This window comes from Oncorhynchus kisutch, unplaced genomic scaffold (assembly GCF_002021735.2).
Source record: "Oncorhynchus kisutch isolate 150728-3 unplaced genomic scaffold, Okis_V2 scaffold2879, whole genome shotgun sequence".
NCBI lineage: Eukaryota > Metazoa > Chordata > Actinopteri > Salmoniformes > Salmonidae > Oncorhynchus > Oncorhynchus kisutch.
In genome coordinates this window covers 155,001-178,271 of record NW_022264824.1, presented here as the reverse complement: position 1 = coordinate 178,271, position 23,271 = coordinate 155,001, and the positions used below count along the sequence as shown (strand labels likewise).

The 23,271-nt window shown below is 45.5% G+C and overlaps 1 protein-coding gene across 1 annotated transcript in view; it reads right to left on the bottom strand.

Moving 5' to 3' along the window:
* The window catches only part of LOC116370990 (CUB and sushi domain-containing protein 3-like), a gene marked incomplete at its 5' end in the record, with an annotated part of 257,751 nt that overhangs the window by 108,901 nt on the left and 125,579 nt on the right, over positions 1–23,271 (bottom strand). Inside the window, 4 exons of the mRNA XM_031819925.1 lie at positions 14,219–14,392; positions 15,306–15,491; positions 18,047–18,220; positions 22,308–22,481. Of these exons, the coding sequence (XP_031675785.1) occupies positions 14,219–14,392; positions 15,306–15,491; positions 18,047–18,220; positions 22,308–22,481 (708 nt within the window). The remainder of the gene's footprint in view (positions 1–14,218; positions 14,393–15,305; positions 15,492–18,046; positions 18,221–22,307; positions 22,482–23,271) is intronic.

The following is a 23,271-nucleotide window of genomic DNA, read 5'->3' as shown; positions in this document are numbered from 1 at the left end:
ATTTTACCTTTATTTTACTAGGCAAGTCAGTTAAGAACGAATTATTATTTTCAATGACAGCCTAGGAACAGTGGGTTAACTGCCTGTTCAGGGGCAGAACGACAGATTTGTACCTTGTCAGCTCGGGGGTTTGAACTTGCAACCTTCCGGCTACTAGTCCAACACTCTAACCACTAGGCTATCCTGCCGCCTCTACACTCTAACCACTAGGCTACCCTGCCGCCTCTACACTCTAACCACTAGGCTACCCTGCCGCCCCATGATGATGTGCAAGTAGAGATACTGGTGTGCAAAAGAGCAAAAAAGGAAATAAAAACAATATGGGGATGAAGTAGGTAGATTGTATGGTTAATTTACAGATGGGCTATGTAAGAATAAGTAAGAGTAAGAAAAAGAAATAAAAGTAACAAGTAATTAAAGAGCAGCAGTAAAATAACAATAGTGAGGCTATATACAGGGGTACTGGTACAGAGTCAATGTGGAGGCTATATACAGGGGGTGCCGGTACAGAGTCAATGTGGAGGCTATATAGAGGGGGTACCGGTACAGGAGTCAATGTGGAGGCTATATACAGGGGTACTGGTACAGAGTCAATGTGGAGGTTATATACAGGGGGTACCTGTACTGAGTCAATGTGGAGGCTATATACAGGGGGTACCTGTACTGAGTCAATGTGGAGGCTATATACAGGGGGATACCGGTACAGAGTCAATGTGGAGGCTATATACAGGGGGTACCGGTACAGAGTCAATGTGGAGGCTATATACAGGGGTACCGGTACAGAGTCAATGTGGAGGCTATATACAGGGGGTACCGGTACAGAGTCAATGTGGAGGCTATATACAGGGGTACCGGTACAGAGTCACTGTGGAGGCTATATACAGGGGGTACCGGTACAGAGTCAATGTGGAGGCTATATACAGGGGTACCGGTACAGAGTCAATGTGGAGGCTATATACAGGGGGTACCGGTACAGAGTCAATGTGGAGGCTATATACAGGGGGTACCGGTACAGAGTCAATGTGGAGGGTATATACAGGGTGTACCGGTACAGAGTCAATGTGGAGGCTATATACAGGGGGTACTGGTACAGAGTCAATGTGGAGGCTATATACAGGGGGTACCGTACAGAGTCAATGTGGAGGCTATATACAGGGGGTACCGGTACAGAGTCAATGTGGAGGCTATAGACAGGGGTAACCGGTACAGAGTCAATGTGGAGGCTATATACAGGGGGTACCGGTACAGAGTCAATGTGGAGGCTATATACAGGGGTACCGGTACAGAGTCACTGTGGAGGCTATATACAGGGGGTACCGGTACAGAGTCACTGTGGAGGCTATATAGAGGGGGTACCGGTACAGAGTCAATGTGGAGGCTATATACAGGGGGGACTGGTACAGAGTCAATGTGGAGGCTATATACAGGGTGTTATGGTACAGAGTCAATGTGGAGGCTATATACAGGGGGGTACCGGTACAGAGTCAATGTGGAGACTATATACAGGGGGTACCGGTACAGAGTCATGTGGAGGCTATATACAGGGGGTATTGGTACAGAGTCAATGTGGAGGCTATATACAGGGGTACCGGTACAGAGTCAATGTGGAGGCTATATACAGGGTATTACGGTACAGAGTCAATGTGGAGGCTATATACAGATGGTACTGGTACAGAGTCAATGTGGAGGCTATATACAGGGGTACTGGTACAGAGTCAATGTGGAGCTATATACAGGGGAACTGGTACAGAGTCAATGTGGAGGCTATATACAGGGGATACTGGTACAGAGTCAATGTGGAGGCTATATACAGGGGTACTGGTACAGAGTCAATGTGGAGGCTATATACAGGGGATACTGGTACAGAGTCAATGTGGAGGCTATATACAGGGAGGTGTACCAGTACAGAGTCAATGTGGAGGCTATATACAGGGAGGGGTACCAGTACAGAGTCAATGTGGAGGCTATATACAGGGGTACTGGTACAGAGTCAATGTGGAGGCTATATACAGGGGAACTGGTACAGAGTCAATGTGGAGGCTATATACAGGGGATACTGGTACAGAGTCAATGTGGAGGCTATATACAGGGGTACTGGTACAGAGTCAATGTGGAGGCTATATACAGGGGATACTGGTACAGAGTCAATGTGGAGGCTATATACAGGGAGGGTGTACCAGTACAGAGTCAATGTGGAGGCTATATACAGGGAGGGTACCAGTACAGAGTCAATGTGGAGGCTATATACAGGGGGTACCAATACAGAGTCAATGTGGAGGCTATATACAGGGGGTACCAGTACAGAGTCAATGTGGAGGCTATATACAGGGGGTACCAATACAGAGTCAATGTGGAGGCTATATACAGGGGGGGGGTACCAATACAGAGTCAATGTGGAGGCTATATACAGGGGTACCGGTACAGAGTCAATGTGGAGGCTATATACAGGGGGTACTGGTACAGAGTCAATGTGGAGGCTATATACAGGGGGGTACCAGTACAGAGTCAATGTGGAGGCTATATACAGGGGGTACCGGTACAGAGTCAATGTGGATGCTATATACAGGGGTACCGGTACAGAGTCAATGTGGAGGTTATATACAGGGTGGTACCGGTGCAGAGTCAATGTGGAGGCTATATACAGGGGTACCGGTACAGAGTCAATGTGGAGGGCTATATACAGGGGTACCGGTACAGAGTCAAGGTGGAGGCTATATACAGGGTATTACGGTACAGAGTCAATGTGGAGGCTATATACAGGGGGTATCGGTACAGAGTCAATGTGGAGGCTATATACAGGGGTACCGGTACAGAGTCAATGTGGATGCTATATACAGGGGTACCGGTACAGAGTCAATGTGGAGACTATATACAGGAGGTACCGGTACAAGAGTCAATGTGGAGACTATATACAGGGGGTACCGGTACAGAGTCAATGTGGAGGCTATATACAGGGGTACAGTACAGAGTCAATGTGGAGGCTATATACAGGGGGTACCAGTACAGAGTCAATGTGGAGGCTATATACAGGGGGTACCAGTACAGAGTCAATGTGGAGGCTATATACAGGGAGTACCGGTACAGAGTCAATGTGGAGCTATATACAGGGTGTACCCTGTACAGAGTCAATGTGGAGGTTATATACAGGGTGGTACCGGTACAGAGTCAATGTGGATGCTATATACAGGGGGTACCGGTACAGAGTCAATGTGGAGGCTATATACAGGGGGTACTGGTACAGAGTCAATGTGGAGGCTATATACAGGGGGTACCGGTACAGAGTCAATGTGGAGACTATATACAGGGGGTACCGGTACAGAGTCAATGTGGATGCTATATACAGGGGTACCGGTACAGAGTCAATGTGGAGGTTATATACAGGGTGGTACCGGTGCAGAGTCAATGTGGAGGCTATATACAGGGGTACCGGTACAGAGTCAATGTGGAGGCTATATACAGGGGTACCGGTACAGAGTCAAGGTGGAGGCTATATACAGGGTATTACGGTACAGAGTCAATGTGGAGGCTATATACAGGGGGTTATCCGGTACATGAGTCAATGTGGAGGCTATATACAGGGGGTACCGGTACAGAGTCAATGTGGATGCTATATACAGGGGTACCGGGTACAGAGTCAATGTGGAGATTATATACAGGGGGTACCGGTATAGAGTCAATGTGGAGACTATATACAGGGGGTACCGGTACAGAATCAATGTGGAGGATATATACATGGGGTACCGGTACAGAGTCATGTGGAGGCTATATACATGGGGTCCGTACGAGTCAATGTGGAGGCTATATACAGGGGGTACCGGTACATGAGTCAAGTGGAGGCTATATACATGGGGTACCGGTACCGAGTCAATGTGGAGGCTATATACAGGGGGTACCAGTACAGAGTCAATGTGGAGGCTATATACAGGGGGTACCCGTACAGAGTCAATGTGGAGGCTATATACAGGGGGTACCAGTACAGAGTCAATGTGGAGGCTATATACAGGGGGTACCGTACAGAGTCAATGTGGAGGCTATATACAGGGGGTACCCTGTACAGGTCAATGTGGAGGTTATATACAGGGTGGTACCGGTACAGAGTCAATGTGGCGGCTATATACAGGGGGTACCGGTACAGAGTCAATGTGGAGGCTATATACAGGGGTACCAGTACAGAGTCAATGTGGAGGCTATATACATGGGTACTGGTACAGAGTCAATGTGGAGGCAATATACAAGGGGGTACTGGTACAGAGTCAATGTGGAGGCTATATACAGGGGTACCGGTACAGAGTCAATGTGGAGGCTATATACAGGGGGTACCAGTACAGAGTCAATGTGGAGGCTATATACAGGGGGTACCAGTACAGAGTCAATGTGGAGGCTATATACAGGGGGTACTGGTACAGAGTCAATGTGGAGGCTATATACAGGGTGTACCGGTAACAGAGTCAATGTGGAGGCTATATACAGGGGGGTACCGGTACAGAGTCAATGTGGAGGCTATATACAGGGTGTACCGGTACAGAGTCAATGTGGAGGCTATATAAGGGGGTACCGGTACAGAGTCAATGTGGAGGCTATATACAGGGGGTACCGGTACAGAGTCAATGTGGAGGCTATATACAGGGTGTACCGGTACAGAGTCAATGTGGAGGCTATATACAGGGGGTACCGGTACAGAGTCAATGTGGAGGCTATATACAGGGGGTACCGGTACAGAGTCAATGTGGAGGCTATATACAGGGTGTACCGGTACAGAGTCAATGTGGATGCTATATACAGGGGGTACCGGTACAGAGTCAATGTGGAGGCTATATACAGGGGGTACCGGTACAGAGTCAATGTGGAGGCTATATACATGGGGTACCGGTACAGAGTCAATGTGGAGGCTATATACATGGGTACTGGTACAGAGTCAATGTGGAGGCTATATACAGGGTATTACGGTACAGAGTCAATGTGGAGGCTATATACAGGGGTACCAGTACAGAGTCAATGTGGAGGCTATATACAGGGGGTACCAGTACAGAGTCAATGTGGAGGCTATATACAGGGGGTACCGGTACAGAGTCAATGTGGAGGCTATATACAGGGGGTACCGGCACAGAGTCAATGTGGAGGCTATATACAGGGTGTACCGGTACAGAGTCAATGTGGAGGCTATATACGGGGGGGTACCGGTACAGAGTCAATGTGGAGGCTATATACAGGGTGTACCGGTACAGAGTCAATGTGGATGCTATATACAGGGGGTACCGGTACAGAGTCAATGTGGAGGCTATATACAGGGGGTACCGGTACAGAGTCAATGTGGAGGCTATATACAGGGGTACCGGTACAGAGTCAATGTGGAGGCTATATACAGGGGGGTACCGGTACAGAGTCAATGTGGAGGCTATATACAGGGTGTACCGGTACAGAGTCAATGTGGATGCTATATACATGGGGTACTGGTACAGAGTCAATGTGGAGGCTATATACAGGGTGTTACGGTACAGAGTCAATGTGGAGGCTATATACAGGGGGTACCGGTACAGAGTCAATGTGGATGCTATATACAGGGGGTACCGGTACAGAGTCAATGTGGAGGCCATATACAGGGGTACTGGTACAGAGTCAATGTGGAGGCTATAAACAGGGGGTACCGGTACAGAGTCAATGTGGAGGATATATACATGGGGTACCGGTACAGAGTCAATGTGGAGGCTATATACAGGGTGTTACGGTACAGAGTCAATGTGGAGGCTATATACAGGGGTACCGGTACAGAGTCAATGTGGAGGCTATATACAGGGGGTACCAGTACAGAGTCAATGTGGAGGCTATATACAGGGGGTACCAGTACAGAGTCAATGTGGAGGCTATATACAGGGTGTACCCTGTACAGAGTCAATGTGGAGGTTATATACAGGGTGGTACCGGTACAGAGTCAATGTGGATGCTATATACAGGGGGGTACCGGTACAGAGTCAATGTGGAGGCTATATACAGGGGGTACTGGTACAGAGTCAATGTGGAGGCTATATACAGGGGGTACCGGTACAGAGTCAATGTGGAGACTATATACAGGGGGTACCGGTACAGAGTCAATGTGGATGCTATATACAGGGGTACCGGTACAGAGTCAATGTGGAGGTTATATACAGGGTGGTACCGGTGCAGAGTCAATGTGGAGGCTATATACAGGGGTACCGGTACAGAGTCAATGTGGAGGCTATATACAGGGGTACCGGTACAGAGTCAAGGTGGAGGCTATATACAGGGTATTACGGTACAGAGTCAATGTGGAGGCTATATACAGGGGGTATCGGTACAGAGTCAATGTGGAGGCTATATACAGGGGTACCGGTACAGAGTCAATGTGGATGCTATATACAGGGGTACCGGTACAGAGTCAATGTGGAGACTATATACAGGAGGTACCGGTACAGAGTCAATGTGGAGACTATATACAGGGGGTACCGGTACAGAGTCAATGTGGAGGCTATATACAGGGGGTACCAGTACAGAGTCAATGTGGAGGCTATATACAGGGGGTACCAGTACAGAGTCAATGTGGAGGCTATATACAGGGGGTACCAGTACAGAGTCAATGTGGAGGCTATATACAGGGAGTACCGGTACAGAGTCAATGTGGAGGCTATATACAGGGTGTACCCTGTACAGAGTCAATGTGGAGGTTATATACAGGGTGGTACCGGTACAGAGTCAATGTGGATGCTATATACAGGGGGTACCGGTACAGAGTCAATGTGGAGGCTATATACAGGGGGTACTGGTACAGAGTCAATGTGGAGGCTATATACAGGGGGTACCGGTACAGAGTCAATGTGGAGACTATATACAGGGGGTACCGGTACAGAGTCAATGTGGATGCTATATACAGGGGTACCGGTACAGAGTCAATGTGGAGGTTATATACAGGGTGGTACCGGTGCAGAGTCAATGTGGAGGCTATATACAGGGGTACCGGTACAGAGTCAATGTGGAGGCTATATACAGGGGTACCGGTACAGAGTCAAGGTGGAGGCTATATACAGGGTATTACGGTACAGAGTCAATGTGGAGGCTATATACAGGGGGTATCGGTACAGAGTCAATGTGGAGGCTATATACAGGGGGTACCGGTACAGAGTCAATGTGGATGCTATATACAGGGGTACCGGTACAGAGTCAATGTGGAGACTATATACAGGGGGTACCGGTACAGAGTCAATGTGGAGACTATATACAGGGGGTACCGGTACAGAATCAATGTGGAGGATATATACATGGGGTACCGGTACAGAGTCAATGTGGAGGCTATATACATGGGGTACCGGTACAGAGTCAATGTGGAGGCTATATACAGGGGGTACCGGTACAGAGTCAATGTGGAGGCTATATACATGGGGTACCGGTACAGAGTCAATGTGGAGGCTATATACAGGGGGTACCAGTACAGAGTCAATGTGGAGGCTATATACAGGGGGTACCAGTACAGAGTCAATGTGGAGGCTATATACAGGGGGTACCAGTACAGAGTCAATGTGGAGGCTATATACAGGGTATTACGGTACAGAGTCAATGTGGAGGCTATATACATGGGGTACCAGTACAGAGTCAATGTGGAGGCTATATACAGGGGGTACCGGTACAGAGTCAATGTGGAGGCTATATACAGGGGGTACCCTGTACAGAGTCAATGTGGAGGTTATATACAGGGTGGTACCGGTACAGAGTCAATGTGGATGCTATATACAGGGGGTACCGGTACAGAGTCAATGTGGAGGCTATATACAGGGGGTACTGGTACAGAGCTAATGTGGAGGCTATATACAGGGGGTACCGGTACAGAGTCAATGTGGAGACTATATACAGGGGGTACCGGTACAGAGTCAATGTGGATGCTATATACAGGGGTACCGGTACAGAGTCAATGTGGAGGTTATATACAGGGTGGTACCGGTACAGAGTCAATGTGGAGGCTATATACAGGGGTACCGGTACAGAGTCAATGTGGAGGCTATATACAGGGTATTACGGTACAGAGTCAATGTGGAGGCTATATACAGGGGGTACTGGTGCAGAGTCAATGTGGAGGCTATATACAGGGGGTATCGGTACAGAGTCAATGTGGAGGCTATATACAGGGGGTACCGGTACAGAGTCAATGTGGATGCTATATACAGGGGTACCGGTACAGAGTCAATGTGGAGACTTTATACAGGGGGTACCGGTACAGAGTCAATGTGGAGACTATATACAGGGGGTACCGGTACAGAGTCAATGTGGAGGCTATATACAGGGGGTACCAGTACAGAGTCAATGTGGAGGCTATATACAGGGGGTACCAGTACAGAGTCAATGTGGAGGCTATATACAGGGGGTACCAGTACAGAGTCAATGTGGAGGCTATATACAGGGGGTACCGGTACAGAGTCAATGTGGAGGCTATATACAGGGGGTACCGGTACAGAGTCAATGTGGAGGATATATACATGGGGTACCGGTACAGAGTCAATGTGGAGGCTATATACAGGGGGTATCGGTACAGAGTCAATGTGGAGGCTATATACAGGGGGTACCAGTACAGAGTCAATGTGGAGGCTATATACAGGGGGTACCGGTACAGAGTCAATGTGGAGGTTATATACAGGGTGGTACCGGTACAGAGTCAATGTGGATGCTATATACAGGGGGTACCGGTACAGAGTCAATGTGGAGGCTATATACAGGGGGTACTGGTACAGAGTCAATGTGGAGGCTATATACAGGGGGTACCGGTACAGAGTCAATGTGGAGACTATATACAGGGGGTACCGGTACAGAGTCAATGTGGATGCTATATACAGGGGTACCGGTACAGAGTCAATGTGGAGGCTATATACAGGGTATTACGGTACAGAGTCAATGTGGAGGCTATATACAGGGGGTACCGGTGCAGAGTCAATGTGGAGGCTATATACAGGGGTACCGGTACAGAGTCAATGTGGAGGCTATATACAGGGGGTACTGGTACAGAGTCAATGTGGAGACTATATACAGGGGGTACCGGTACAGAGTCAATGTGGATGCTATATACAGGGGTACCGGTACAGAGTCAATATGGAGACTATATACAGGGTGTACCAGTACAGAGTCAATGTGGAGACTATATACAGGGGGTACCGGTACAGAGTCAATGTGGAGACTCTATACAGGGGGTATCGGTACAGAGTCAATGTGGAGGCTATATACAGGGGGGCACAGTCCTTGTTGGAGGGCCGCGGCGGTGGCACTGTATTATCCTCAAAGAAAAGAAGGTGTTTAGTTTGTCCGTGATTTCCTGTAGACTCTGCCTCTACGTCGCGTGTCTGAGACATTGAACTGCTAAGCTAGGCTGAAACACCTGTATTTTAGACAGGCTTGCCCCACCACAGAAAGCACTGAGCTAGGCTGAAACACCTGCATTTTACACAGGCTTGCCCCACCACCACAGAAAGCACTGAGCTAGGCTGAAACACCTGCATTTTACACAGGCTTGCCCCACCACCACAGAAAGCACTGAGCTAGGCTGAAACACCTGTATTTTACACAGGCTCACCCCACCACCACAGAAAGCACTAAGCTAGGCTGAAACACCTGTATTTTACACAGGCTCACCCCACCACCACAGAAAGCACCGAGCTAGGCTGAAACACCTGTATTTGACACAGGCTCACCCCACCACCACAGAAAGCACTGAGCTAGGCTGAAACACCTGTATTTGACACAGGCTCACCCCACCACCACAGAAAGCACTGAGCTAGGCTGAAACACCTGTATTTTACACAGGCTCACCCCACCACCACAGAAAGCACTAAGCTAGGCTGAAACACCTGTATTTGACACAGGCTCACCCCACCACCACAGAAAGCACTAAGCTAGGCTGAAACACCTGTATTTGACACAGGCTCACCCCACCACCACAGAAAGCACTGAGCTAGGCTGAAACACCTGCATTTTACACAGGCTTGCCCCACCACCACAGAAAGCACTAAGCTAGGCTGAAACACCTGTATTTTACACAGGCTCACCCCACCACCACAGAAAGCACTGAGCTAGGCTGAAACACCTGCATTTTACACAGGCTTGCCCCACCACCACAGAAAGCACTAAGCTAGGCTGAAACACCTGCATTTTACACAGGCTTGCCCCACCACCACAGAAAGCACTGAGCTAGGCTGAAACACCTGTATTTTACACAGGCTCACCCCACCACCACAGAAAGCACTGAGCTAGGCTGAAACACCTGCATTTGATATGTATTATTGATATGTGATATGTATTATTGATATGTGATATGTATTATTGCTATGTGATATGTATTATTGATATGTGATATGTATTATTGATATGTGATATGTATTATTGCTATGTGATATGTATTATTGCTATGTGATATGTATTATTGATATGTGATATGTATTATTGATATGTGATATGTATTATTGATATGTGATATGTATTATTGATATGTGATATGTATTATTGCTATGTGATATGTATTATTGCTATGTGATATGTATTATTGATATGTGATATGTATTATTGCCAAAATAACATGCAAAATAGCCCCCCCCCCCCTTCGTTTTGTTGCTAGAAATGTCAGGTTCAAGGGTCGCCACTGACCTCGTCAGTCTATGTCATGGAAAGAGCAGGCGTTCCTAATGTTTTGTAGACTCACTGTGTACTGTCACATCACAGTATGTCATGGAAAGAGCAGGCGTTCCTAATGTTTTGTAGACTCACATCACAGCACATTGTAGTGACTGTATTGTTTTACAGCCATACGTATCCAGATTTCTCAAAAAAAAATTAATACATTTTATGAAAGTACAGACTCAGCGGTTTTACCTCATAAAATGTAGATGGAGGAAACATGTTTTACTTTTGAAATTAGATAGACTTGTTACCCCACTTCAGAGACAAGTGGGAGAAAACGCCCTTCGAAAAGATTTTGATGAGATTTTCACACTTCCTAGAGAGCTCTTCTTTGTTTACGCCCATTCAGCATCGTTCACGTCCTCTTAAGCATTAAACCCCATCTCAGCCACACATTTAAATATATATACAACTTCCGATTAGTGAACAGCTTACACCAAACTTTGAAAACAAGATGTAAAATTGTTGTTTTAAACTTCCTAAAGTTCATTTAAATGACATTAAAACCAGTAGGCAATGCTAACTGTACGTGAGCCGTCTGCTGCTAAAGGTCTGGAGGAAAGTAACCAGATGGAGACTCGCTTCATCATCAGTCTCCATGACAACCTGGAGAAGCTGCTCAGAGAACATCTAAATCAAATAAACATCAAGGTGAACAGTCTCCATGACAACCTGGAGAAGCTGCTCAGAGAACATCTAAATCAAATAAACATCAAGGTGAACAGTCTCCATGACAACCTGGAGAAGCTGATCATAGAACATCTATATCAAATAAACATCAAGGTGAACAGTCTCCATGACAACCTGGAGAAGCTGCTCAGAGAACATCTAAATCAAATAAACATCAAGGTGAACAGTCTCCATGACAACCTGGAGAAGCTGATCATAGAACATCTATATCAAATAAACATCAAGGTGAACAGTCTCCATGACAACCTGGAGAAGCTGCTCAGAGAACATCTAAATCAAATAAACATCAAGGTGAACAGTCTCCATGACAACCTGGAGAAGCTGCTCAGAGAACATCTAAATCACATAAACATCAAGGTGAACAGTCTCCATGACAACCTGGAGAAGCTGATCATAGAACATCTATATCAAATAAACATCAAGGTGAACAGTCTCCATGACAACCTGGAGAAGCTGATCATAGAACATCTATATCAAATAAACATCAAGGTGAACTGTCTCCATGACAACCTGGAGAAGCTGCTCAGAGAACATCTAAATCACATAAACATCAAGGTGAACAGTCTCCATGACAACCTGGAGAAGCTGCTCAGAGAACATCTAAATCACATAAACATCAAGGTGAACAGTCTCCATGACAACCTGGAGAAGCTGCTCAGAGAACATCTAAATCACATAAACATCAAGGTGAACAGTCTCCATGACAACCTGGAGAAGCTGCTCAGAGAACATCTAAATCACATAAACATCAAGGTGAACAGTCTCCATGACAACCTGGAGAAGCTGCTCAGAGAACATCTAAATCACATAAACATCAAGGTGAACAGTCTCCATGACAACCTGGAGAAGCTGCTCAGAGAACATCTAAATCACATAAACATCAAGGTGAACAGTCTCCATGACAACCTGGAGAAGCTGCTCAGAGAACATCTAAATCACATAAACATCAAGGTGAACTGTCTCCATGACAACCTGGAGAAGCTGCTCAGAGAACATCTAAATCACATAAACATCAAGGTGAACAGTCTCCATGACAACCTGGAGAAGCTGCTCAGAGAACATCTAAATCACATAAACATCAAGGTGAACTGTCTCCATGACAACCTGGAGAAGCTGCTCAGAGAACATCTAAATCACATAAACATCAAGGTGAACAGTCTCCATGACAACCTGGAGAAGCTGCTCAGAGAACATCTAAATCACATAAACATCAAGGTGAACAGTCTCCATGACAACCTGGAGAAGCTGCTCAGAGAACATCTAAATCAAATAAACATCAAGGTGAACAGTCTCCATGACAACCTGGAGAAGCTGCTCAGAGAACATCTAAATCACATAAACATCAAGGTGAACAGTCTCCATGACAACCTGGAGAAGCTGCTCAGAGAACATCTAAATCACATAAATATGAACAGTGAGGTAATGGTCCTTCCCTGAACAGTGAGGTAATGGTCCTTCCCTGAACAGTGAGGTAATGGTCCTTCCCTGAACAGTGAGGTAATGGTCCTTCCCTGAACAGTGAGGTAATGGTCCTTCCCTGAACAGTGAGGTATGGGTCCTTCCCTGAACAGTGAGGTAATGGTCCTTCCCTGAACAGTGAGGTAATGGTCCTTCCCTGAACAGTGAGGTATGGGTCATTCCCTGAACAGTGAGGTATGGGTCATTCCCTGAACAGTGAGGTAATGGTCCTTCCCTGAACAGTGAGGTAATGGTTCTTCCCTGAACAGTGAGGTAATGGTCCTTCCCTGAACAGTGAGGTATGGGTCATTCCCTGAACAGTGAGGTATGGGTCATTCCCTGAACAGTGAGGTATGGGTCATTCCCTGAACAGTGAGGTAATGGTCCTTCCCTGAACAGTGAGGTATGGGTCATTCCCTGAACAGTGAGGTAATGGTCCTTCCCTGAACAGTGAGGTAATGGTCCTTCCCTGAACAGTGAGGTATGGGTCATTCCCTGAACAGTGAGGTAATGGTCCTTCCCTGAACAGTGAGGTATGGGTCATTCCCTGAACAGTGAGGTAATGGTCCTTCCCTGAACAGTGAGGTATGGGTCATTCCCTGAACAGTGAGGTATGGGTCATTCCCTGAACAGTGAGGTATGGGTCATTCCCTGAACAGTGAGGTAATGGTCCTTCCCTGAACAGTGAGGTATGGGTCATTCCCTGAACAGTGAGGTAATGGTCATTCCCTGAACAGTGAGGTAATGGTCCTTCCCTGAACAGTGAGGTATGGGTCATTCCCTGAACAGTGAGGTATGGGTCATTCCCTGAACAGTGAGGTATGGGTCATTCCCTGAACAGTGAGGTATGGGTCATTCCCTAAACAGTGAGGTATGGGTCATTCCCTAAACAGTGAGGTATGGGTCATTCCCTAAACAGTGAGGTATGGGTCATTCCCTGAACAGTGAGGTAATGGTCCTTACCTGAACAGTGAGGTGTGGGTCCTTCCCTGAACAGTGAGGTATGGGTCATTCCCTGAACAGTGAGGTAATGGTCCTTACCTGAACAGTGAGGTGTGGGTCCTTCCCCGAACAGTGAGGTAATGGTCCTTACCTGAACAGTGAGGTAATGGTCCTTACCTGAACAGTGAGGTAATGGTCCTTACCTGAACAGTGGAGTAATGGTCCTTACCTGAACAGTGAGGTAATGGTCCTTACCTGAACAGTGAGGAAATGGTCCTTACCTGAACAGTGAGCTAATGGTCCTTACCTGAACAGTGAGGTAATGGTCCTTACCTGAACAGTGAGGTATGGGTCCTTCCCTGAACAGTGAGGTATTGGTCCTTCCCTGAACAGTGAGGTGTGGGTCCTTACCTGAACAGTGAGGTAATGGTCCTTACCTGAACAGTGAGGTAATGGTCCTTACCTGAACAGTGAGGTATGGGTCCACTCCAGTGTCCATTGATTTGACAGGTGAGTGATGACTCTCCAATCAGCTCTCGGTCCCCTGAACAGGAGTACTGTACCGTGGAGCCAAACGAGAACTTGTCCCCAACCATGGTACCGTAGGGAGGAGAGCCAGGGTTCCCACAGTCCTCCTCTATAACACACAATATCATTCCCCATAGCCAACAGTCAGATTGTTATGGCTCATTAACACTGTTTGTGTCCCAAATGGCACCCCTATTCCTTAAGTAGTGCACTACTTTTAACTATAGCCCTATTGCCCCTGTATAGGGAATGGGGTGCCATTTGGGATGTAGTCATCATTAACACAACACTCTTAGAAAAAAATGATTCCAAAACGGTTTCTTTGGCTGTCATCATAGGAGAACCCTTTTGGGTTCCATGTAGAACTCTCGATCAGAAAGGGTTCTAAAATGGAACTCAATAGGGTTCTACCTTTTTTTTAAAGAGTGTATACTGTCGGTCAGTATCGCCATTACAGTCAGCCTTTATTAGGTCATTCGCATTTAGACAGAAGTTGGTTACACACATTTGTAACCTATACAAATCAAGTCCATTAAGGATCAAACACATGGCTAGAACAACAGGGAGATCGTGGAGAAATGCTTTGATGGATGTCACTCACAGCAAAAGATAAGTACTATTGCGCGCTAAATGAGAACTGTGCATCAACCTTTGGTGTGCATAGGCTTCCTTTTTTATCTCTAGTCTCCTCCTCTTGCACCTCAGTAGTTGTGGGTGTGTGGTACAGGTGTAGGATCTTAATTTGACCTGTGTCGTGGCAGCAAAATAATCCTGCAGCAACAGGATTTGAATGTATAGTCCATTATGTTGATTGATCGGGGGGAGGGGGTCAAAATGAGGCCACATGTTAAAGTGGAATACTGTTAATACAACCGTGTGACAGAGCTGGTTTATAGTGAATTTGTGTGAAGAAAAAAAATTCACGAAGCTCATCTGCATTTCCTCAGCAACAAAACAGTGATCAAATAAAGATCCCACATCTGTAGTTTCAACAAGTTGTGAAGAGAAAACAGACAACGTACCAAGACATTCAGGTAGAGGTTTGTCCCAGTGGCCAATAGGTTGACAGGTCAGTGCAGAGGAACCGAACAGGTAGTATCCAGGGTTACAGGTGTAGAACACCACACTGCCCAGGGTGAAATCACCCTGCTCTATCTTACTCTCCCTGATGGAGTTAGCTGGGATGCCAGGGTCTGTGCAGTTCACCACTGGAGAGAAGTAAAACACATTAATAACATTATATCACTGTTAATACAAATATATCTATAATAACTATTTGTCAAAACTATTTTATCATTAACAACTATTGTATCAATAACAACGATTGTATCAATAACAACTATTGTATCAATAACAACTACTGTATCATTAACAACTATTGACTGTATCAATAACAACTATTGTATCAATAACAACTACTGTATCAATAACAACTATTGACTGTATCAATAACAACTATTGTATCAATAACAACTATTGTCAAAACTACTGTATCAATAACTACTATTGTATCAATAACAACTATTGTATCAATAACAACTATTGTATCAATAATAACTATTGACTGTATCAATAACAACTATTGTATCAATAATAACTATTGACTGTATCAATAACAACTACTGTATCAATAACAACTATTGTATCAATAACAACTATTGTATCAATAACAACGATTGTATCAATAACAACTATTGTATCAATAACAACTATTGTATCAATAACAACTACTGTATCAATAACAACTATTGTATCAATAACAGCTATTGTATCAATAACAACTATTGACTGTATCAATAACAACGATTGTCAAAACTATTGTATCAATAAAAACTATTGTATCAATAACAACTACTGTATCAATAAAAACTATTGTATCAATAACAACTACTGTATCAATAACAACTATTGTATCAATAACAACTATTGTATCAATAACAACTACTGTATCAATAACAACTATTGTATCAATAACAACTATTGTATCAATAACAGCTATTGTATCAATAACAACTATTGTCAAAACTATTGTATCAATAACAACTATTGTATCAATAACAACTATTGTATCAATAACAACTACTGTATCAATAACAACTATTGTATCAATAACAACTATTGTATCAATAACAGCTATTGTATCAATAACAACTATTGTCAAAACTATTGTATCAATAACAACTATTGTATCAATAACAACTATTGACTGTATCAATAACAACGATTGTCAAAACTATTGTATCAATAAAAACTATTGTATCAATAACAACTACTGTATCAATAAAAACTATTGTATCAATAACAACTACTGTATCAATAACAACTATTGTATCAATAACAACTATTGTATCAATAACAACTATTGTATCAATAACAACGATTGTCAAAACTGTGTCAATATTTCCCCCCTAGCCTGGTCTCAGATCCGCTCGTACCGTCTTGACAACTCCTAGGAAGCACAAACAGATCTGGGACCAGGCTACAATTCCCCTAATGAACGTATATATTTACCTATCTACCATCGTCATACCATAGATCTAACTGTCCCCCCCCCCAGCCCCCCCCCCCCCCCCCATGTGAAGCTCAGACAATACAACATATTCCATCTGGATGAACTAGTCACTAGGAAGTGCTATCTGTGGTATCTGTCAAGTGTCGTCTGTGTTCAATTGCCAGTTAATAATAGAATCGCTGAAATGACACAAATCGCAGCCTGCTCCTGTTTATACGATGATGAATGGCTGAAATGACACAAATCGCAGCCTGCTCCTGTTTCTACGACGATGAATGGCTGAAATGACACAAATCGCAGCCTGCTCCTGTTTCTACGACGATAAATGGCTGAAATGACACAAATCGCAGCCTGCTCCTGTTTCTACGACGATAAATGGCTGAAATGACACAAATCGCAGCCTGCTCCTGTTTCTACGACGATAAATGGCTGAAATGACACAAACCACAGCCTGCTCCTGTTTCTACGACGATGAATGGCTGAAATGACACAAATCACAGCCTGCTCCTGTTTATACGACGATGAATGGCTCATCTGCACTTGGATGTACCCCGTGCTATATTATGAAGTATTTTAAATACTAATGAGGCTTAAAATGACTTGTTTATTTTCCAGAGATGTACTGTAGGCTATAGGTGTTAGGTGTCTGTGCTCTGCTGTTTCTGTAGCCAATGAAATGCTTTGAAAGGCGGGGTCATGGCTCACATCAACTCCCCAACACACACACACACATTCATTGACGCCACACACACATTGATGCCACACCCACACACACACACACACACACACACACACACACACACACACACACACACACACACACACACACACACACACACACTTTCATACTCTTCACACATACTGCTGTTAGTGTTTATTATCTATCCTGTTGTCTAGTTACTTTACCCCTACCTACAGTATCCTGCTGTTACTGTCTATTATCTATCCTTTACCCCTACCTACAGTATCCTGCTGTTACTGTCTATTATCTATCCTTTACCCCTACCTACAGTATACTGCTGTTACTGTCTATTATCTATCCTTTACCCCTACCTACAGTATACTGCTGTTACTGTCTATTATCTATCCTTTACCCCTACCTACAGTATACTGCTGTTACTGTCTATTATCTACCCACCTCCACTGCCTGCTCCCCACCTCTACAGGTGGCTGTTGACTCCACTGCCTGCTCCCCACCTCTACACGAAGGTAGACTCCACTCCACTGTTGACTCCACTGCCTGCTACCCACCTCTACATGAAGGTGGTTGTTGACTCCACTGGCGACTCGCCTGGCACTGGGCTCTGGACACTCCCTCCAGTACGTAACCTTGGTTACAGAAGAAGCTGACCACATCGTTGTAGTTGAATCCGTCCCCTGTAGTTCTCCCATAGATGGGACTGCCTGGATGGCCACATGTGATTGCTGCACACATAAAACATACAATTACTGGAAAAATATATATGGAAACGACATGGGCCATATTGAGTATCCCCATCGGTGTTCTAGTGACATTGTCTTGGTCTAATCTGGACCTCCAAGCCAGTTCCACTGGTCTGTTTAGTTACTCAACCCCTCTATTAGAGGACTGCTTTAGATCTGGGACACCAGGTTGGGTTTGCAATTCATTTCCAGTTCGAACAGAAAAAAAACAGAATTACTCCGGACCTCGTAGGGTAACAATTGAATATCCCTCGTTCAAAAAAAGGGGGGAGAGGGGAGGGGGGGTGTTCACCCATTCTAGTCATTCTATTTCGATGCCTGCAGCACAGTAAAGGGGGGGGGGGGGGTTCAACCATTCTAGTCATTCTATTTCTATGCCTGCAGCACAGTAAAAGGGGGGGTTCACCCATTCTAGTCATTCTATTTCTATGCCTGCAGCACAGTAAAAGGGGGGGTTCACCCATTCTAGTCATTCTATTTCTATGCCTGCAGCACAGTAAAAGGGTGGGGTTCACCCATTCTAGACATTCCATTTCTATGCCTGCAGCACAGTAAAAGGGAGGGTTCACCCATTCTAGTCATTCTATTTCTATGCCTGCCGCACAGTAAAGGGGGGGTTCACCCATTCTAGTCATTCTAATTCTATGCCTGCAGCACAGTAAAAGGGGGTTTACCCATTCTAGTCATTCTATTTCTATGCCTGCAGCACAGTAAAAGGGAGTTTACCCATTCTAGTCATTCTATTTCTATGCCTGCAGCACAGTAAAAGGGGGTTTACCCATTCTAGTCATTCTATTTCTATGCCTGCAGCACAGTAAAAAGGGGGGGGGGGGTTCAAACATTCTAGTCATTCTATTTCTATGCCTGCAGCACAGTAAAAGGGGGTTTACCCATTCTAGTCATTCTATTTCTATGCCTGCAGCACAGTAAAAGGGGGGGCAGGAGTTCAATACAGCTGATGAATATTCAACACATCATCAATATCATTACCATTCTATTAACCTTGGAACACCCAGAGAGATCCAGTTCTATATGTTGATGAAGATGAAAACGATATAGAAAATGGACTATAGAATAATGTTCGTAGTGAAGAAGAAAACCTCCGTAAGTCAACTAGAGAGATTTGTTGACACAGCAGCAGTAAGCTCACTGTACACTTCAATTCAACTGTAAACAAACCTTCACATCAATATCAGTAGATTCAGGATGTCCCTTGTGGGCATCCGTATTTTATACAAAGCATTAAGTTAAGTAAACAAGTCTACTCGTGTTTTTGGCACTGTTGCTGTGCCTTTTCATTAGAGTCATGTTGGCTGGGTGGGGTTGGGGGTGGAGTCATGTTGGCTGGGTGGGGTTGGGGGTGGAGTCATGTTGGCTGGGTGGGGTTGGGGGTGGACTCATGTTGGCTGGGTGGGGTTGGGGGTGGAGTCATGTTGGCTGGGTGGGGTTGGGGTGGAGTCATGTTGGCTGGGTGGGGTTGGGGGTGGAGTCATGTTGGCTGGGTGGGGTTGTTGGGGGTGGAGTCATGTTGGCTGGGTGGGGTTGGAGGTGGAGTCATGTTGGCTGGGTGGGGTTGGGGGTGGAGTCATGTTGGCTGGGTGGGGTTGGGGGTGGAGTCATGTTGGCTGGGTGGGGTTGGGGGTGGAGTCATGTTGGCTGGGTGGGGTTGGGGGTGGAGTCATGTTGGCTGGGCGGGGTTGGAGGTGGAGTCATGTTGGCTGGGTGGGGTTGGGGGACTATAATGGGAGGTTGGGGGTGGAGTCATGTTGGTTGGGTAGGGTTGGGGGACTATAACGGGAGATTGGGGGTAGAGTCATGTTGGCTGGGTGGGGGTGGGGGTGGAGTCATGTTGGCTGGGCAGGGTTGGGGGACTATAATGGGAGGTTGGGGGTGGAGTCATGTTGGCTGGGTGGGGTTGGGGGTAGAGTCATGTTGGCTGGGTGGGGTTGGGGGAATATGATGGGAGATTGGGGGTGGAGTCATGTTGGCTGGGTGGGGTTGGGGGTAGAGTCATGTTGGCTGGGTGGGGTTGGGGGAATATGATGGGAGATTGGGGGTGGAGTCATGTTGGCTGGGTGGGGTTGGGGGACTAGAATGGGAGATTGAGGGTAGAGTCATGTTGGCTGGGTGGGGTTGGGGGACTAGAATGGGAGATTGAGGGTAGAGTCATGTTGGCTGGGTGTGGTTGGGGGAATATGATGGGAGGTTGGGGGTGGAGTCATGTTGGCTGGGTGGGGTTGGGGTACTATACTGGGAGGTTGGGGGTGGAGTCATGTTGTCTGGGTGGGGTTGGGGGTGGAGTCATGTTGGCTGGGTGGGGTTGGGGGACTATATTTGGAGGTTGGGGGTGGAGTCATGTTGGCTGGGTGGGGTTGGGGGTGGAGTCATGTTGGTTGGGGGACAATAATGGGAGGTTGGGGGTGGAGTCATGTTGTCTTGGTGGGGTTGGGGGGGGGGTCATGTTGTCTGGGTGGGGTTGGGGGCGGTCATGTTGGCTGGGTGGGGTTGAGGGTGGAGTCATGTTGGCAGGGTGGGGTTGAGGGTGGAGTCAAGTTGGGTGGGTGGGGTTGGGGGACTATGATGGTGGAGGCCCCAAAAAATAACCTAACAAATACACAGACCTGTAGGGTCGATATTACAACATGTACAGACCAGTTGGGTTTATATAACAAACAGTAGGATAGATATAACAACCAGTAGGGTAGATATAACAACCTGTAGGGTCGATATAACAACATGTACAGACCAGTAGGGTAGATATAACAACCAGTAGGATAGATATAACAACCAGTAGGGTAGATATAACAACCTGTAGGGTCGATATAACAACATGTACAGACCAGTAGGGTTTATATAACAACATGTACAGACCAGTAGGGTGGATATAACAACCAGTAGGGTAGATATAACAACATGTTCAGACCAGTAGGGTGGATATAACAACATGTTCAGACCAGTAGGGTGGATATAACAACATGTACAGACCAGTAGGGTAGATATAACAACATGTACAGACCAGTAGGGTGGATATAACAACATGTTCAGACCAGTAGGGTAGATATAACAACCAGTAGGGTAGATATAACAACATGTTCAGACCAGTAGGGTGGATATAACAACATGTTCAGACCAGTAGGGTAGATATAACAACATGTAGAGACCAGTAGGGTAGATATAACAACATGTACAGACCAGTAGGGTAGATATAACAACCAGTAGGGTAGATATAACAACATGTTCAGACCAGTAGGGTAGATATAACAACATGTACAGACCAGTAGGAGGGATATAACAACCAGTAGGATAGATATAACAACATGTTCAGACCAGTAGGGTAGATATAACAACATGTAGAGACCAGTAGGGTAGATATAACAACCAGTAGGATAGATATAACAACATGTACAGACCAGTAGGGTAGATATAACAACCAGTAGGGTAGATATAACAACCAGTAGGATAGATATAACAACATGTACAGACCAGTAGGGTAGATATAACAACATGTACAGACCAGTAGGGTAGATATAACAACCAGTAGGGTAGATATAACAACATGTACAGACCAGTAGGGTAGATATAACAACATGTACAGACCAGTAGGGTAGATATAACAACATGTACAGACCAGTAGGGTAGATATAACAACCAGTAGGATAGATATAACAACATGTACAGACCAGTAGGGTAGATATAACAACATGTACAGACCAGTAGGGTAGATATAACAACCAGTAGGGTAGATATAACAACCAGTAGGATATATATAACAACATGTACAGACCAGTAGGGTAGATATAACAACATGTACAGACCAGTAGGGTAGATATAACAACATGTACAGACCAGTAGGGTAGATATAACAACCAGTAGGGTAGATATAACAACATGTACAGACCAGTAGGGTAGATATAACAACATGTACAGACCAGTAGGGTAGATATAACAACATGTACAGACCAGTAGGAGGGATATAACAACCAGTAGGGTAGATATAACAACATGTTCAGACCAGTAGGATAGATTTAACAACATGTACAGACCAGTAGGGTAGAGGGTGAATACTTACAGACACACAGCGGCAGCTGTCCAGACCAGAGGTGATCCTGCTGGCAGATACGGACCGAGGATCCTATGAGTCTGAAGCCAGGGTTACACTGGTAGACCACGGTGTCTCTGTATCCGAAGTTCTCCCCTATCGCCTGACCGTTCACAATCTGCTCCGGGATACCGCAGTGACCAGCTGGAGAGGTGGGGGGGGGGTGGGGGGGGGGGTGTTAAGGGCAATCATATCCTCTATGTGTCCTCTATGTGTCCTCTATGTCTCCTCTATGTGTCCTCTATGTCTCCTCTATGTATCCTCTATGTCTCCTCTATGTATCCTCTATGTATCCTCTATGTCTCCTCTATGTCTCCTCTATGTCTCCTCTATGTGTCCTCTATGTATCCTCCATGTCTCCTCTATGTATCCTCTATGTATCCTCTATGTCTCCTCTATGTATCCTCTATGTATCCTCTATGTCTCCTCTATGTATCCTCTATGTATCCTCTATGTCTCCTCTATGTATCCTCTATGTCTCCTCTATGTATCCTCTATGTCTCCTCTATGTCTCCTCTATGTCTCCTCTATGTAGCCTCTATGTCTCCTCTATGTCTCCTCTATGTCTCCTCTATGTACCCTCTATGTCTCCTCTATGTCTCCTCTATGTAGCCTCTATGTCTCCTCTATGTCTCCTCTATGTAGCCTCTATGTCTCCTCTATGTCTCCTCTATGTAGCCTCTATGTCTCCTCTATGTCTCCTCTATGTCTCCTCTATGTAGCCTCTATGTCTCCTCTATGTCTCCTCTATGTATCCTCTATGTCTCCTCTATGTCTCCTCTATGTATCCTCTAGTCGGAAGTTTACATACACCTTAGCCAAATACATTTAAACTCAGTTTTTCACAATTCCTGACATTTAATCCTATTAAAAATTATAATTTTAGGTCAGTTAGGATCGCCACTTTAATTTTAAGAATGTGAAATGTCAGAAT